The sequence below is a fragment of the Cervus canadensis genome, chromosome 18, assembly GCF_019320065.1.
Source record: "Cervus canadensis isolate Bull #8, Minnesota chromosome 18, ASM1932006v1, whole genome shotgun sequence".
NCBI lineage: Eukaryota > Metazoa > Chordata > Mammalia > Artiodactyla > Cervidae > Cervus > Cervus canadensis.
The window spans coordinates 11,662,595-11,681,273 of NC_057403.1; the positions used below are offsets into that span (position 1 = coordinate 11,662,595).

At 45.4% G+C, this 18,679-nt stretch overlaps 1 protein-coding gene and 2 pseudogenes across 2 annotated transcripts; all 3 read right to left on the bottom strand.

The window, feature by feature from the left end:
- Positions 1–4,872: 4,872 nt before the first annotated feature.
- LOC122420516 lies at positions 4,873–8,376 on the bottom strand (annotated as a pseudogene). Its single transcript, XR_006263302.1, has 2 exons — positions 8,363–8,376; positions 4,873–5,606 (listed from the first exon to the last, which is right to left on the bottom strand). The product of XR_006263302.1 is annotated as a cystatin-C-like (transcript).
- A 166-nt stretch (positions 8,377–8,542) lies between these two features.
- Positions 8,543–12,651, bottom strand: USP29 (ubiquitin specific peptidase 29). The gene is given in 8 exon segments (XM_043435658.1): positions 8,543–8,805; positions 8,808–9,107; positions 9,827–10,066; positions 10,682–10,967; positions 10,969–11,087; positions 11,090–11,425; positions 11,428–11,752; positions 11,755–12,651. Coding segments are annotated over 8 exon segments (2,766 nt in total).
- LOC122420053 lies at positions 9,327–10,583 on the bottom strand (annotated as a pseudogene).
- Positions 12,652–18,679: the final 6,028 nt, after the last annotated feature.

Here is an 18,679-nt window from a genome sequence, read left to right on the forward strand (position 1 = left end):
TATATTGGGAGTGTTTTAACCACTGGACTTTCAGGAAGTCCCATGTATTTTTTAAAAATGTAAATACTATCACTAATTGGGGACAATAAACATAAAATGGAACAACATAGTTGCATCACTAAAATGCCCTGGATGAATTGTATTAGTATTTATTTATTTGTGTTAGTATATGCTAGTATTTATTTATTTGGGGCTTTTTATTTGGGAACATGATCTGTTAAGTCAATACATTTAGCAACCCAGGAGAAATATACTGAAAGTACCTGGTAAGTCTTCAAAGTTGGAAAAGAAAGAGGGACAAATAGATGTTTCACACCACAAAAATCTCTGCCCTCCTCCCCACTTCACTTTGTTTTCCAAGAGAAAGGGGAGATAATTCATCTCTCTTGGTGAGCAGGAGGAAAAACCCCAGAATGGTTGACTCCACCCATTGTGAGCACCTAGATTCCTGTCTCAACTACAAACTGGTTCTCCCCGAGGGCGTTTGGCATCTGTCTCTGCAGAGACTGAATTATGTGCTCGAGAACGGAGGCCAGGGTGGAGAGGGAGACACTTTGTGTCAGAGAAATTGATGGCACCGGTCTTTAAATAGTTATTTTCAGAAACTGATTTCATAATCCCAGTCCTTGCATCTCCTTGTATCTAGAAAATCACTAAATCCCTTCATGGTGACATCAGCTCCTCATGAGCAGCAGAAAATGTTTTGTAAAGTAAGTGCTTGATTGCACTGAACTCCCCCTTCACCAAAATCTCACATGTAGACCTTCCCCCGCTGCCTCTTTGGAGCAGTCTCTCAGAGCTATCTGAGGTGCTGTCTCCTGAGCCATAGTCCTCATTTTGCCTCCAATAAAACTCAACTCATAGCTCTTACCTTGTACATCTTTTTTAGTCGATACCTGGAACCAATCTGTCCATGGGTTGCATGTATTTTTTTTTTAGTATTTCTTTGTGGTTTGGTTGCGGCATGTGGGATCTAGTTCCCTGTCCAGGGGTCGAACCCAGGCCCCCTGCACTGGGAGTGTGGAGTCTTTGCCTCCGAACCACCAGGGACGTCCGCATGCATTTTTGCTGCTCACTGCCATGCAGTATCTTACTCCAAGTCTCACACGTGTCTGCTTAGCAAAAGCAAGGGAGCCTGGAAAATCACATTTTTAGCTAACCAGGCTTTGCAATGCAGGAAGGTAAGCTGGTGGTGGTGGTTTAGTCGCCTAGTCGTGTCCGACTCTTTGTGACCCCATGGACTATAGCCTGCCAGGCTCCTCTGTCCATGGGATTCTCCAGGCAAGAATACTGGAGTGGGTTGCCATTTCCTTCTCCGAAGGTAAGCTAGAAGAGGATTAAAATGGGTGTTAGCTCGATTCACTCTCTGTCGTGGACAGTCCACCCATGGAGATGGAGTCTTCAGAAAGTTGAATTCCACACAACAGCAGAAACATCTTCCTCCTTCGCATAACACAACCATCCCTCATCTAAATGGGAATTCACTCACCCTCTCTCCCTTGGGGAAGTAAGTCTTCTGAGTCATTCCTTTCCTCCCTAAATGATTTCAGGTTCAGCTACTACCTTGTCTTTATAACTTATAACCTGGAAAGAAACATTTAAATACCAACAGAACATGACAGATGTCACAGTAGGGGGAAGAGATAAGAATAAGGTGAAATTTGGATTAGACAATAAATTGAGTAAGAAAATATTATCAAGGGAAACAGTTATGGACAGTGACTGGAGTGCTCCTGAGGCAGGGGGTGGCCCCAGGCTAGGCATTTACAACTGCTCACACCTCCTGGGGCCTTGCATTCATTAGCAGCCCCCTGTTTACATTTCCTGAAGCAAGAGACCAGCGGGCTCCAGGACTACATTCTCCTGTCTCCCTTTCGAGATCTCCACCTCAGTATAAAAACCAGCAGTGGGAATAGGGTAAATTACCAGACATCAGGCATTTTTTTTGGCAACAAGACTTGGAGTAAACCCTGTAAAAACATTAAGAGATCACTCACCTCCCATCCTTGGGGCAAGGGAGACAAAGTTGTTCAGTTGCTAAGTTGTATCTGACTCTCTAACCCCATGGGCTGCAGCATACCAGGCTCCCCGGTCCTTCACTATCTCCCAGAGTTTACCCAAATTAATGTCCATTGAATCGGTGATGCCATCCAACCATCTCATCCTCTGCCACCCCCTTCTCCTTGTGCCTTCAATCTTTCCCAGCATGAGGGTCTTTTCTAACAAGTTGGCTCTTCACATCAGGTGGTCAAAGTATTGGAGCTTCAGCTTCAGCATCAGCCCTTCCAATGATTTTCTTTAGGACTGAATGGTTTGATCTCCTTGTTGTCTAAGGGACTCTCACGAGTCTTCTCCAGCACCACACACGTGCAAAAGCCTTCATGGGGTCAAAAAATCAGAGGATGATGCCAGGCCATAATGAGTATTTGGCCACCTGGGGCGAAGAACCAACTCTGGAAAAGACCCTGATGCTGGGAAAGATTGAGGGCAGGAGGAGAAGGGGACGACAGAAGGTGAGATGGTTGGATGGCATCACTAACTTGATGGACATGGGTTTGAGCAAACTCTGGGAGATAGTGAAGGACGGGGAGGCCTGGCGTGCCGCAGCCCATGAGGTCGCAAAGATTCAGGACTTAGTGGCTGAACACACACAATGTTGAATAATGGGTCTTGCTTCTCCCAGAAGCCTGCACTTTGAGATTCGTTTCAGCTGAGGGGTGCATGTGCGCCCCAGGGGAGGGTCCCAGGGTAGGTCAAGTGTGGGAAAAGAGTCAGATCATTGGCTAAAGGTAAACAAAGACCCGAAGACCTGTCCTATGTAAACGACTTAACTGCCTCTGACTGCACGCCTCCTCTCCAGAACACCACGTCCTGTCTCTGGGTGTGCCTCTCTGCCTTGGTTCTGCCTCAGCTACACAGAACGTCTCTCTGTGCCCTCCCTCCCACGTGTTGCCGAGCTGTGCCTCTAATAATAAACTTTGTACCTGCATTTACAGTTCTTGCCGTGGGGACTTCCCTGGTGGTCCAGCTTCCACAGCAGGGGGCACAAGTTCGATCCCTGGTTGGGGAACTAATATCCCACCTGCCCCCTCCAAAAAAAAAAAAAAATCTACAAATAACAAACACTGAAAAGAGTGTGGAGAAAAGGAAACCCTCCTACACTGTTCACGGGAATGTAAATTGGCACAGCCACTATAGAAAACAGTATGGAGATTCCTCAAAAAATTAAACATAGAGCTGCGACATGATCCAGCAATCCCACTCCTGGGCATATAGTCAGACAAAATGATAATTTGAAGAGATACATGCACCCCTGTGTTCACAACAGCACTATTTACAATAGCCAAGACATGGAAGCAACCTAAGTGTCCATCACCAGATCAATGGATAAAGATGTGGTACATACATACAATGGAATATTCAGTTCAGTGCAGTTCAGTTGCTCAGTGGTGTCCGACTCTTTGCAACCCCAGCAAAGAGTGGCCTGCAGCACACCAGGCTTCCCTATCCATTGCCAACTCCCAGAGTTTACTCAGCCATAAAAAAGAGTGAAATAATGCCATTTGCAGAGATCCGGATAGAGAGTATCACACAAAGTGAAATGAATCAGACAGAGAAAGAAAATATCATGTATCACTTACTTGTGCAATCTAAACTATGACACAAATGAACATATCTATGAAACAAAACCAGACTCACAGCACAGAGAGCAGACACATGGGCAACCCCCATGTGGTTGCCATGGGGGCTGAGAGGTGGGAGAGGGGTAGGCGGGGAGTCTCAGATTAGCAGATGCAAACGACTGTATATAGGATGGACAAACAACAACGTCCTACTGCAGAGCCCAGGAAACCATATTCAACATCCTGGGATAAACCATAATGGAGAAGAATATGAAAAAGACTGCATATATGTATAACTGAATCGCTTCGCTCTAGAGCAGAAATGAACCCAACACTGTAAATCAACAAGTAAAATAAATAAAAGATGACAGCTTACCACGACTTTCTTTTTTGGATATTGAGCTTTCTTTACAGTTGACAGTGCCCTGGGGGAGAAGACAAGAAATGCACAAGAAGGCAAAGATAACTGGAGGCAAAGGAGCAGAGGATGTGGGTGTGGAGGGAAGATCTGGGAGGGAAGCTAGGAGGCCTTGTGAAGTCATGGGTGAGGACCTGAGAGAGGAAATGACATTGTATATAAAGGGGCTAAATGAAAATCAAGCATCCAGGGAATCATCGGATGTTCCAGATCTCTGGTATCCACGAAGCCCAGGAGTTTTCTTTAAACTCACTGCCGTCAAGGTTCGTTTATGTAAATCAGCGTGTGTGACTCCACCTCTGGCTTCACCGGTCAGTGGTGCTATCCCGGTGTGAGGGAGACTTTGACCTTGGAACTGATGGCCTTCCCTCTTGTGGCATCTGTAAATGCAATGGGTTTTAGAGTTACTGCTTTATTTTTTCATTTTAATTCCTCTGTACTTGTTACGATTTGGAAAGCAGAATGTGACTTGAGCCCTTCATTTCCATTCACAAAACTTGGCTGTTACTTTGCAAAGGGCTTTACAACATGCCTGGGTAGGCTGATAATTTTGCTAGAGAGTTATTGCTTTTATTGCTTTCCCTGCCCTTCAGTGACGCCCAAGAAGGTCAAAGACACATGTGAGAAGTAGAGAGAGCATAGTAGGCGAGGTGACACAGTGACAAGCATATTATTTTGGACATTAAACTATGTAAACAAATTTATATTTCGTAGTTATGTATGTAGGACTGGAAGACAACACCAAAATCCGAATAGTGGAATTACTGACATGTCTCTATTTCTTTTTTTAAAAAAATTCCTTTACTTATTTTTAATTCTTTTTTAAATTTATTTTTAGCCGCTGTTACTCTTTTATTGAGTAAAATAGCAGAGCACCGTGCACTTGGAAAGCAGTTAGACGGAAGACACGAATTAGAGCCCCCTGGCAGATCAGACAAAGCCCAAGGAGCCTGTGTCTGCGTGGGCGGCCAGGGGCAGGCACGGCCAGTAGGCAGTCACCCACCGCAGGTGCGGGCGCTCTGCAGGGGCGTGAGTGAGAGGCGGTCAGTGGCCTGTCTGACACGCAGCCCCCTATTAATCCTGGCAGCTAAACTTCAGCAGCTTGACGGTGTTCATCCATGGGACGACGTCAACCTGGAATGAGCACAGCTTTCCCCCTCTTCAGGTGCGGCTGGCCATGGAGGGACAGCTGTCTAAGCTGGCCTGGGACCTGGTACGTGTAGTCCGTCCCCGACACGACCTGCTTGCGGGCGCGCACCACGCGCGTCGCGCGGCTCTGGTAAGCGTCGTTGCTCCGCTTGTTGAGCTCGCTGACCGCAAGGGACAGCGCCCCCTGCACGCCCTCCTCGTTGGCGTCCGCCTCCGTCAGGCCGCCCAGCAGGCGACTCTCTCCAGGGCCCTGCGCGGCCGCGGGGCTCACGGCCAGGGCCAGGGCGACGATCAGGGCGGCCAGCAGGAGCAGCGGGGAGCGCGGGGAGCCCCCCGTGGTCTCTCGGATGCGACCACGCGGCAGCCGAGGGCGATCCCGAGTGCGGGCACCGCCCCCGCCCCGCCGGCCGCGGCGCCTTTAAGGCCGGGCCGCGGTGGACCGCCCGCCCCTCCCACTTGGCCCCGCCTCTCCCGCCCAGTTGCCCCGCCCACCTAATTCTTTTTTTTAATTAAAAAATTTTGTTTCTTTTTTATACAGTACTTTCTGTCTTTCCCCCTTAAATGCTAAAAATAATACTTAAAAAAACCTTGTGCATAGTTCTGTTTGCTTTCCCCCACCTCCTCTTTCTTGCATCTAACTGTATAAACTTGTCGCATATTTTATACATCACCAGGATTTTTTTTTCCCATTTTTTTTGTCTTAGTTCCCCGACCAGGGATTGAACCTGGGCCCCTGGCAGTTAAAGCCCCAGGTCCTAACCACTGGAACCCCAGGGAATTTCCCACCAGGATAAGTTATTTTTTTCCTCACCAGAACTTTCTCTCTTTGTACTCACAAAAGCCTCTCTACTTTCACACCCTTACTCCTATGACCTACTGACACTCAGCACTGTAAGACTGTTTAAGCCTTGGCTACTAGATTACTTTATACGTGTATGAATATTTATAGTCTTATTCATATTAATAACTTCAGCAACATTTTAAGATGCTTTTGAATTTTCAAAATCAAACTCATAATTTTTTAATATACTCAATTTCCCATTAATTATTTCCCTGCAATTCCTGCAAGAATGTAAAAATACAGTTGATTGTACTGTAAAATAGCAAATTTTACCAGTAATCAGTCACAAAACTTTGTGAAGCCCAGTCAATGGTACATGTATTGGTTGGGGTTTTAACACATTTACAATGGAAAGGTATGCATTCATGTGAGGAACTTGAAAACACACAATTAAAATCCTTTACATAAAACAAAAAAATCCTTTACACAAAACAAACAACTCATATATATACTAGTGAAACATGCGATGATACTCTTCACAATAAAGCAGCGGCTCTTATATTTTCTGGAACACCAGATCTCCATCAATTACTGAGTCGTGCCCCCAGTTTCTGATTCAGCTGGTCTGAAACAGGATCCAGGATGTGCTGGGAGCCAGCACACTAGATCCTACCCACGACAAGGTCATGAGGGAGAAAACCTGACAGGCAAGGCGAATCAGGTTTTCAGGGATTTCTAAAAGCTGCCCCCGGCTCTCACCTTAAAGATGATATCTGTCTTTCTGATGCCTGCCTCAATAGACTACTCCCTAATTTCTGTGACACAGGCAGAAGGCCTTCCCTGATCTCTTCCCAAATAAGAATCAATTTAGAACTTTAATCAATAAGTTTCCCAGGTGGTGGTATTTTATGAGATTATTCAGGGTGAAAGGAGTGTTTTAATTTAAACTCCTTTGCTGGTAATTTGTTAGCCAAATGCATTTATGCGCTTGGTACTAATATGCATGATTGCTTATAATATCCTAATCATAAAATAGCATAAAGAACCTGATTATATAAAAGCCCTAATAGATATAGAGCCTTTTTAAGGGGTAAAGGAGTCCTATTAGAAAACATAAGAAAAATTATTCTATAGGTGGTTATTGGGTTGTGATTTGCTTGCTGTGTTTTTGCTTGCTGTATTTTTGCCTTTAATGTGCTAAGGTTATGTTATAGAAACCATTGTTAATATAGTTAAAGATCTAGAGAAATAAGAACTTAGCCCTAGTGTGGTACCAATGAGATGGTTGTTAATTGTCAGCCAGGAGTGCTAGGCAGAGGCTACCTCACCAAAGTTGCAGAGTCAGTGTGGGGTAAACTTCTTAGATAAACGCAACTGACAACTTCTGCAGAAGGATTAATTTTTGTGTTAACAAGGTTATACTTCTACTCTGTACTGTTGCCCTATGAGACTGCTACCTTACAGTTAAGGTCACCATAAAAACGGAAAATAGGTTTACATTCACCTGACCTGCATAAAATGTTAATAGGCCCCCAGGCCAGAAGATAATGTACAAGACCCTCATAAACAAAGAGGTATGCAGAAAACACCCTGGTTTCGTGAAGGACAAGCCGACGTAATGTTAAACTATCTTCCCCTTAGAAATGTACTAATTTAGGGTATAAAAGCTATGGTAAAAAATAAAGCATTGCCAGACTCTGCCAGACTCTCTGCACCCCCGTCTGGTCATTTCTCTCTCTCCCTCTCTCCCTCTCCCTCGCAGACTTGGCCCTATCAAGGCTGGTCTCAAGTGTCTTCTCTCTCTCGCCGATGCTGTTCATCCTGAGGGCACCCCCTGGATCCTGCCGAGGCTGGACCCCGGCAAGGATGGTTCATTTCTAACCAGCCTCCGGCTACTGCTGCCACTGCAGGACCAACATTTTGGAAACGACCCCATTAACACGAAAAGCGATTTTCCAATCTCACAGGCTAGGACAACCCATCTCAGTTTGAGCTTCGGGGTTTGCTGCAGAGTTAGCATGGTTATTTCCCATAAGAAGAGTTTCTGTTTGAACTTTACTCTGAAGCTCCTTGTCTTCTCATCTCTGGGTAGAGCTCAGAATCATCCTTCCACGGAGGAAGAGGGGCTGGGTGAAGCAGGCAAGCAGATTTGTGCAAGAGTCATCTCTTTCTTTCTTATTTTTTTAAAGTTTAACCTTCTTTCTTTTTTAAATTTTTGTTTATTTTTACTTTTTGGTTGCTCTGGGTCTTCGGTGCTGTGAGCAGGCTTTCTCTCGTTGCGGTGAGCAGGGGCTCCTCTCTAGCTGCGGTGCGCAGACATCTCACTGCAGTGGCTTCTCCAGCTGTGGAGCGTGACCACTAGATGTTTGAGCGTCAGCAGGTGCGGCTCACAGGCTCCAGAACATAGGCTCAATAGCTGTGACCCATGGGCTTGGATGTTCTGCAGCACGCGGGATCTTCTGGACCAGGAATCAAACTTGCGTCCCCTGCACTGGCAGGCAGATTCTTATGCACTGAGACACCAGGGAAGTCCAGAGTCATCTTTTTCTTATTCCTCCTGAGGGATCTCCCCTATCTCCACTCTAAGTGAGAGGTCCTTGCCTTTCTCAACAGCGCCTGAAAGACCTCATCGTGCATATAAAAGAAGATATACCCAGTGTGAGGCCTAGCCTCCTGCATCACGGACTCTTGGATTTCTGATACTACTAGGTCGTGGTATGTGAACCAGGCCTGCTTCTGAAAATCGTAAACATTGCTGATGTGCTGGCCTGAATCTGGGGGGCTCCTGAGATGGCTGATGACACGGATGAGCCGCTCGGTGTTTCCTTTCACCCTTGGGCTTCAGTTTCTGTGTCCTCCCTGTCTAAAATTCCAGGGTTCGTGCCAGCACCCAAAGCAGTGAGGGAGTCCCTGTTATCATCTTTCTGACGATCCTGGAAGTCCTTTTCTGTGTATTCCTGGGCACCCAGCTCCCTAACGCCTGGAGGTGATTCCTGTCGGGAGAATTCCTCGATGATTCTTTTCCAATCCTGCTGCTGCAGTTGTTCAGCCATGCCTTGAGATCTTTCTGGAATCCTGTTTTCATGAGCCTTATAAAACTCTTCAGTGGACTCCATGACACTGCCCACTTCTAGCTCTAAGAATGCGTTGCTTGTCTCAGATTTCTTTTTTTTTTTTTAAAGACATTTATTCAGCATCATGATCAGACTATTACATTTAGCAATCAATAGCATGGGTGCAAAAAAAAATCTACAGTAAAACCCTTTGTTGGAATGCTTTACACTTTTCACAGAACAGAAACTAAAATAACCTGTTATACGATTAGTCACAAGTGCAGTCCTCGATGTACACATACACATGAGTATTGTCTAAAACATGTCTTCTTTGTAGCAGCTGGGCCCTGCCACCACTGTGCTTGGCTGAGTTCACAAATCTGTTGTAACCTGTAGCTTCCCTGTCGCTTCTCTGGCTCTCCTCTCCTGCTAAGCTTTGTTTCCGGGCAGTAATTAAAACCTTCTGCCACTGCCATAGCTACTGCTGCTGCTGGAACCACCATAGCTACCTTGGTTTTGGGGTTTGGCAAAGTATTGGCCTTCACCACCCTAGGGGCCAGAACTTCTCCCATCCAAGTACTAACCAGGCCCGACCCTGCTTCGCTTCCGAGATCAGACGAGATCGGGCGCGTTCAGGGTGGTATGGCCGTAGACTGGAGGCCAGAACTTCTGCCTCCGAAGTTTCCTCCTTTCAGGGGTCCAGAATTTGAAGACTGATTGCTGTAATTGCCAAAATCACTGTAGCTTCCGCCACCTCCAAAATTGCTTCCGTCATCACCAATTCCATTCTATCCATCCCCACTGCCACCGTATCCGCCAACATCACGGCTGCCACCAAAGCCACCTCCACCGCTGAAGTTTCCTCCGCTACCAACGTTGTCATTCCCACCAAAACCACCTCCACGACCGCCACCAAAGTTTCCAGAACCGCTTCGACCTCTCTGGCTGGGTGAAGCACTAGCCATCTCTTGCTTAGACAGGGCTTTTCTCACTTCACAGTTGTGGCCGTTCACAGTGCGGTATTTCTGAATGACAGTCTTGTCTACAGAGTCATGGTCATCAAAGGTTACGAAATCAGAGCCTCTCTTTTTGCCACTGCCTCGGTCAGTCATGATTTCAATTACTTCAATTTTTCCATACTGTTCAAAATAATCTCTCGGGTGATGTTCTTCAGCGTCTTCTTTAATGCCACCAACAAAAATCTTTTTCACCGTTAAGTGGGCACCAGTTCTTTGAGAATCTTCTCTTGACATGGCCCTCTTTGGTTCCACAACTCTTCCATCCACTTTGCATTCGTGGCCGCATCCACCTCCTCCACCTTGGCGTATGTGACAAACCCGAGGCCTCTGGAGAGCTTGGTGTTTGGATCCCTCATTACCACACAGTCTGGGAGCGTTCCCCATCACTCAAAACGGCTCCTCAGACTCTCATCGGTTGTTTCAAAGCTCAATCCTCCGATGAAGAGCTTCCGCAGCTGTTCGGGCTCTTTGGGAGACTCTGATTTAGACATGACGGCAGTGGAGGCGGGGAAGTCTTCAACGATGCTTTCTCAGCGGCGTCCACGGGCAGTCAGATTTCTTAAGGTCCGTATCTTCAGGCACCTCTTGGAGCTGAGCCTCTCCAAGACTTGATGTGGGCTGCTGGTAAGTTCACTTACTTGCATCTTCACAGATCATGAGACATGTGTGTTCTTGATCCATCCCTGAGTCAGCTGCTGGCAGCTCCTTTTCTGCCTTTTCTGAAGCTGTTATATTCTGTTTAGGACCGTTTTCCACGTCTCTCTGCTGCTGTTCTTGGTTTGACCCTTCAACGATCTTCTGGAATGTTAGTGGTTCAGCATTCTTTGCCAAGGAATCGCTGGATTCTGAGATCAACTTCTCTGAAGGTGACGATGGGGCGAGGATCTCAGAAACCATCTCTGGAGAGACTTCTAGCATTTTGGAGTCCCTGGGAGGTAGGTGTGTTACTGGCAGTAGGAAAAGGTAACTTGGTGCTCTCACTGCGATGAGAAGATGAGCTTAAAAATTTAGCAATAGCAACCGGTTGGTTATCCTTCACCAGCTATAGTGTTTCAGATGGATGATGAGCAGTCTGGGAAGCTTACTGAATTTGTGCATTGCAACAGATGTCTCGTGGGTGCATTCATTACAGTTGTACTCGAGGTCTTCTGCCCTAAAGAAAAGATCAAAAGAATTCTGAATAGAGGACAGTTGTAGTTTTGTTTCTTGGGGAGGGTTGATAGAAAGATAATGACTTGGCTCCGTCTTGAGAATGACCTGTCCACAGGCTTTACAGATAATGGAGCGCTGCAATTCAAACTCAAAGTTAGCCACAACGGGACTAACAAACGTCTGGCAGGCAGCGTTATCCGTATGCATCTGCGAAGATGAATTTCCATCCCGGTTTCCCTCTCAGTCTTTAAAGCAATGTTTAATTTTTCCATGTCTTTTTTCAGCTGCTCTAAACAGTACCCTAAAAACTCGTAAGCATCGTTCTGCATGTCGCCAGAGAAGGTCTCTGTAACAGCTGAAATAGCAATTTTAATATAGACAAGTAGCTCTTTCTTGCCCTCCAGGTTACAAATATCTTTTAAAGCAAGTAGCTGGGTCAGGCACCTAATAAAAGCATCAAAGGGAATTTTCTTCCACGATATGCCCTTCATGAGTAAATCATCAGCAAATGAGGGAATCACAAACAGTGACTGTAAAATTGCATTCATGTAAGGTGTTCGTTCCCCACTTTGGGGAACCCTTGCCAGAATTGTTCTGGGTGAGTGTCAAGGTCGTCCCATCTTAGGTCGTCATGGCTATATATTTGTTCTGATGGAAACTCCAAACCTGTTTTGCAAGAGAGAGCCTGGATTGAAACAACAGTCTGAGCTAGATTGGCATTTTCAGTAGAGATGGTCTTGCATGTAGAGCCACATGTTGAATTTCTAAGTTTTTCTTGACCTTCTGAATGCGACGGTTCATCCTTGTTACTTTCTGTATACTCAAAGGAATCTGTCTTCAATTTCTTGTTAGGTTCAGCGTTACTTTTTTTCAGGGACGCTTCATTCATCTCTCGAGCAGGTGATAGCATTTTTTCCCTCTTTGCTCCTTGATTTTCTAAGAGTCCTGTTCTGGCAAGTGTTGCTGACTTGAACAAAGTCATCTTCAGAGGGGAGAGAGTTTCATTTGCTTTTTCTGTATTAAAGGGTCCATCACGGGGATTGTCACGGACTTGGTGAGATGGAGTTTTGTCCATTTCCTTCTGTGTGTTCCTTCCACCAAAAACACCCCAATCACGATTGTGTTTCCTGGGTGGCTGGGGTTTGTTTTGACAGACTGCGTCCAGGAAGGCCTTCGACTGTTCAGCATCCCCGTAGGACAACTGGTCAGTGAACAACCAGCTGTTGTTTTGCAGAGCTACATGCAGACAGCTTTGTCTCTCTCCACGATGTGTAAGACCCACACTTGTAATACTGTTGCTGAGCTGAAGAACCCGGATAAATCCTTCAGAGTTGGAGATCACTGCCAGGCTGATTTCCTTCTCTGCTTCCACTGTTTCCACAAGAGCTTCTCCCTCTTTAGTTAGCCCAGTCTTGCTCCAAATGCGAACAAAGCCATGTATCTTTAGAAGACTCATCCCATCTTTGCAAGGAAAACTTATGTAACCTGAAGAATAAAAGCACACACATACACTTTAATCTAGAATGTATTATCGGTAGTGGAAAACCCTATGTAATAATATTCATTCTGTGTTCTCCTTAGGCTTAGGTAAAAGACACTTTTGGGGGGCTACTTACCTGCTAAAGCTATGGCAGTTCCCTGATGGCTCAGTGGTTAAGAACCTGCCTGAAGTGCAGGAGATGCCGGAGATGTGGGTTCAGTCCCTAGGTCGGGAAGATCCCCTGGAGGACATGGCAACCCACTCCAGTATTCTTGCCTGGGAAATCCCAAGGACAGAGGAGCCACAACGAGTTGGACGTGACTGTGCAAGTTGGCAATGGAAGCATGGTAGTTCTCCAGAAGACCTAGATTCAGAATACAAGCTTTTGGATTTTCCTGGCGGTGCAGTGGATAAGAATCTGCCGGCCAGTGCAGGGGACACGGGTTCGATCCCCCATCTTGGAAGATCTCACGTGCTGTGGAGCAACTGAGTCCGTGCTCTAGAAGCCACCACAATGAGAAGCCTGCACACTGCAATGAAGACCCAGGGCAGGCAAAGATAAACAAATAAGAAATTTAAAAAGAAAAAAGAACGCTAAAAAGAAAAGAATATCAGCTCTTTCAGGGGACTGTTAGGAGGGGTGGGTGATGAAGGATGGCTTAAAAGGGGGATAACTAATGTTACCCAGTCATGCTGTGAATTTAGGTAAGTCAAGGGGAATTTCTATATCTGGTTCTGAGTTTCTTTTTCTGTGGCATTCAATTTTATTTATCATATCATGGTCATGCAGAATGAAGTCAACTAACCAGTTAAACCTGAGTTTTATAGCCAGGGAGAAGAGGAGGCTTAGGATCAGGGTCTCTAAACATGTCCTTAGAGTGGTTATTTGCATATCTATACAACTCACCATTTGTAAGGGGCAGTTCTGTACTCTACTGGAACAAAAATCTAGCCTCTTCGTTCAATGACTTCACAGTCCTGTCCCTGACTTTTCTCTTTTACATGCCAACATTTTCTTACCTTAGTGATGTCTTTGTTCTAAGCATTACTGATTATTGGGCAAATCGGTTTACCAGTGTTCTCCCATCTGGGTTTTTATTTATTCTTCATATGAAGTGGAGGAGGACCCTATGGTTCTTGCCTCCCATGTCCTCAGCCTGCCTTTAGGCTGTGGAAAAATTTTAGCCAAAGAATAAGTTTAATCAGAGAAGTGAGAAAATGTAGAAACAAAGGAAAACAGTCAAAGGAGATCAAATAGTAATAGTTTAGTCAATAAGCAGAGTCAAGGACCTTTAGTTCCTTCTCAAGGGCTATAGACAATATTCTGAGCCATATCCTGTGAGCTGTCTTGTAGAGACTGGACCCCCACTGAATGGAAGAAATTAACTACATGATGACCAGACTGTAGCCACAACATCAGTTCAGTTCAGTTCAGTCACTCAGTTGTGTCCGACTCTTTGCGACAAGCTGCCACAGTTCTGAGAACTGGCCTCAAAGAAATGGGAACGAACCATGGAACTGAAGATGAACTGTACCTAAAGCAATGAAGACAACGCTGGTCAGACCACCAATGACCAGTTTCAAGGTGACTGTCAGAGCTGAGTGTGCTGTTTCTGCATAGTCTGACTGTTTCTGCTGTTTCTCCCTCTGTCTATAAATGCTCTTGGCCCCTGATTGTCAGTGGGGGTGGGGTGGGGGTGGGCAGAGGGAATTCAACCCCTCCGCCAGTTGCCAGCATCCAAAATAAAGCAAACTTTCCTTTCCATCAACCTGGCCTCTTTACTGGCCTTCGAGTTTTGAGCAGCCAGAACCCACTTTCAGTTACAGATACAGTGATATGATATTTAACCAGTTACTACCTGATATTTCACTGTGTCAAGGGCCGGTCAATCCTAAAACAATTATTATTACCCTGCAACTGGGGATAAATCAGCATTCATTGTAATAGGAGGACCGGAGGGCAGAAGGGTTGTTACAAGGAAAATTGGGACAATTTTATCAGGAAGCATGGCTTCCCTGATAGCTCAGTTGGTGAAGAATCCTTCTGCAATGCCGGAGACCCTGGTTCAATTCCTGGGTCGGGAAGATCTGCTGGAGAAGAGGTAGGCTACCCCTTCCAGTATTCTTGGGGCTTCCCTTGTGGCTCAGCTGGTAAAGAATCCGCCCACAATGCGGGTGACTTGGGTTTGATCCCTGGGTTGGGAAGATGCCCTGGAAGCAGGAAAGTCTGCCTACTCCAGGATTCTGGCCTGGAGAATTCCAGGGACTGTATAGTCCATGGGGTTGCAAAGAGTCAGACATGAGCAATAAATGCCACATTAGGAAGAATTGGTTTGGAGAAGAATAAATTCTGGGTATGCAACTGGCCATGTCAAATATACACAGAGGAGGGGAATGGGCAAGGTGATGAGCTGGTGTACCAGATAATTAGCAAAATTCAGAGAGAGAGAGAGAGAGAGAGAGAGAGAGACACACACAGAAAGCCATACATCTCAAAACAGAAAGAGAGAAGACTTCCCTGGTGGTTCAGTGCTAAAGAATCCACCTGGCAATACAGGGGCCCCGGTTCGATCCCCGGTCGGGGAAGATTCCACCGTATTGCGGCGCAACGACCAAGCCCGAGCTCTAGGGCCTGCATGTTGCAACTTCTGAGCCCACGTGCAGAGCCGGGCTCTGCACCAGAGGAGCCCCTGCCCTGCAAGGCAGAGTAGCCCCGCTCGCTGCAGCTAGAGAAGGCCCAGGCAGCGATGGAGACCCAGCGCAGGCCAAATAAATAAATTAAAATGTCTATACGGAGGAAGGGAAAGGAGTAAGATGGTCAACTCTTGTACCAGATAATTATCAAAACTCAGAGAGAGAAATAGAGACAGGAAGAGACATACATCTCAAAACAGAAACAGATTTCAGAAACTTGAAAACTCTCTTAATTTTCCTTCTTTTCCCCACTCATTTGCTCATTTCTTTTCAGGCCGTCGGGAATGGCGACTCCCCTCTGATATTTCAATTTTAGAAAACAAGCATCAGAACTCCAATGAAACCAATATAAAAATTGCCCTTTGCCCATCCATGCTTCATCCTGAAGAAACATGAGTCAGTCTGGAGAGCTGTCCTCGTCACACCTGGGCAATGATTACTTAGGGTTGTGATAAGAAAAAGATAACAGGTTTTAAACTCACCTCCCTTGACAATCCTGTAAGTTAATCCACTCTCAAAAGCATTCCAAGCGCACCCCTCCCTAATCACCCAGATTAGGTTAGTTGAATGAATGTTGAAAGAGCATAAAATATCTTAGTGTTATTATTCAAATAATTTTGGCCTTACAGATGTGAATTCTGTCAGAGAAGGTAATGGATAGCAACTCTGGTTTAAATGCTTATTCTGTTTTTTTTTTTAAATGCTTATTCTGTTTTTTTTTTTTAATGCTTATTCTGACTAGAGATTTTTAAGTTGTATGTGATAAATGTTATTTATAAAAATTAACCTTAAGGGACTTCCCTGGTGATCCAGTGGTGAAGGCTCTGTGCTGCCAATGCAGGGGATGCAAATTCAATCCCTGGTCAGGGACAAAGATCCCAAATGCCCTGACGCTATAAAAATTTAAAAAAAAATACAATTAAGATGAATAGACATGTATATAAATACATTGCATATAATCCCATCACCTTTACAGTTTTAAAGTATAGTTGTAAATTTTCTATGAACTCTGGCTTTCACCCAACCCGTCTTAGCCAGAAACTTTCATTCCTCCTTTGGGAAAACAGCTGTTGGCTGCTCACCACACAGCACGCACTGTTCCAGGTGCTGGAGATACCTCGGCGACGAGACAGCAAACTCCTCTCCCTCGGCGAAAGTCGCTCAGTCGTTGACTGAGTCGCTTTGTGACCCCATGGACTGTACAGTCCATGAGATTCTCCAGGCCAGAATACTGGAGTGGGTAGCCTTTCTCTTCTCCAGGAGATCTTCCCAACCAGGGATCAAACCCAGGACTCCCGCATTTCGGGAGGATTCTTTATCAGCTGAGCCACAAGGGAAGTCCAAGAATTCTGGAGTGGGTAGACTATCCTTTCTGCAGAGGATCTTCCCAACCCAGGAATCCAACTGGGGAGGTCACATTTTGTGGAAGAGGCACATCATAGCCTAGTAATCAGGAAACTAAGCATTTCACACAATTTCACATTCAGTAAGAAGAGGTGTGGACAAGCTTTGGAAGTGTGCTAGAGAAGATTCTTGAGAGTCCCTTGGACTGCAAGGAGATCAAACCAGTCCATCTTAAAGAAAATCAACTCTGAATAATCATTGGAAGGGCTGATGCCGATGCTGAAGCTCCAGTACTTTGGTCACCTGATTCACTGGAAAAGATCCTGATGCTGGGAAAGACTGAAGGCAAGAAGAGAAGGGGATGACAGAGAACTAGATGGTTGGATGGCATCACCGACTCAATGCACATGAGTTTGAGCAAACTCTGGGAGTTGGTGATGGACAGGGAGGCCTGGAGTGTTGTAGTCCATGGGGTTGCAAAGAGTCATGACTTAGCAACTGAACAACAGAAACTAACACAACGTCATAAAGCAGCTATACACCAATAAAATTAATTGAAAAAAGAGAAAGAATTCTTCTCCTTAGACACCTCCTTTTCTTCTTCCCTTCATCATAATATCTTGCAAATTCATTAGTTCCTTTTCCCTCCTTAACCACTGACTTCAGTCTCATAGCTCCCTGCATCTTCCGAAAAGTCCATTTGAAAGTCACGGTTTTCTTTCTCCTGGCTAAGTTCTTCTTGACTTTATCAAACCCAGGGCTCACTTTTTATAACAGGTATTTTATTTTATATGCCTCCGTGAACCACACTGAGGTGAGACTCCTGGCTAACGCTAGGGAATTCCCTGCTGGTCTGGTGTTAGGACTCTGAACTTTCACTACTGGGGCCCAAGCTCAATCCACAGATGGGAAGCTAAGATCCCACCAAGGGTCATGGCGCTCAACCCGGGGCTCCCGCTGCCCTGGCGGGGCGGTGAGGGCCAGGGGCTGTGTGTACACGTGTCACTGGTTCACCTCCTTGTACCGCACACACTGATACAACACTGTAAACAACCATCCTCCAATTAGAGACAAATAAAAAAATCAAGAGTCACAGATGTCCGTAAATGCTGGGGACTCAACTGCGGCATTTTCCACTCCTCCTAAATGTTGAAACTCTAGTTGCCAGGTGATTGTCTTTGGAGCTGAGGCTTTGATGGAGGGAATTAAGCGTGAGGGAGATGACAAGGGTGGCGCTCTGATAGGGCTAGTGTTCTAACTAGAGGCTCCTCCCCCACACTTTTCCCTCTCTCTGTTTCTCCTCTCTTGCCATCATCTTGTCTTTATCACAGCTGCGGCAGTTTTCTATTGAAATGGATGTACTTTTTAACATTTGTTTTTAAGGCAACTAGAGATGATCATGCTAGGTAAGTCAGAAGGAGGACAAACACCATGTAAGATAAGATCACTTACATGTGGAATCTGAAATACTACACAGTCAATCCATGGCTGATTCATGTCAATGTATGGCAAAAACCATTACAATATTGTAAAGTAATTAGCCTCCAACTAATCAAAATTAAAAAAAAATAAATAAAATATGACACAAACAAACCTATCTACGAAACGGAATCACGGACATAGAACACAGGCTTGTGGTTGCCAAGGGGGAAGGGGTTGGGGGAGAAATGAGAGGGAGTTTGGGGTTAGCAGGTGTAAGCTTTTACATCTAGAATGGATTAACAGGATCCTGCTGGAAAGCACAGATTTTGTTCAAAACCCTGTGATAAACCACAATGGAAAGGAACATTTTTAAAAAGAATGTATATGTGTGTATGTCAATCACTTTGCTATATAGCAGAAATTAACACAACGTTGTAACAAATCAACTATAATTAAAACAAAATGAGAAAATGAATAAAGTGGGCCTATTTCAAGAAAAACTGTTAAGAGCGGGATAATATGGGGAACTGTGATGGTGACGCTG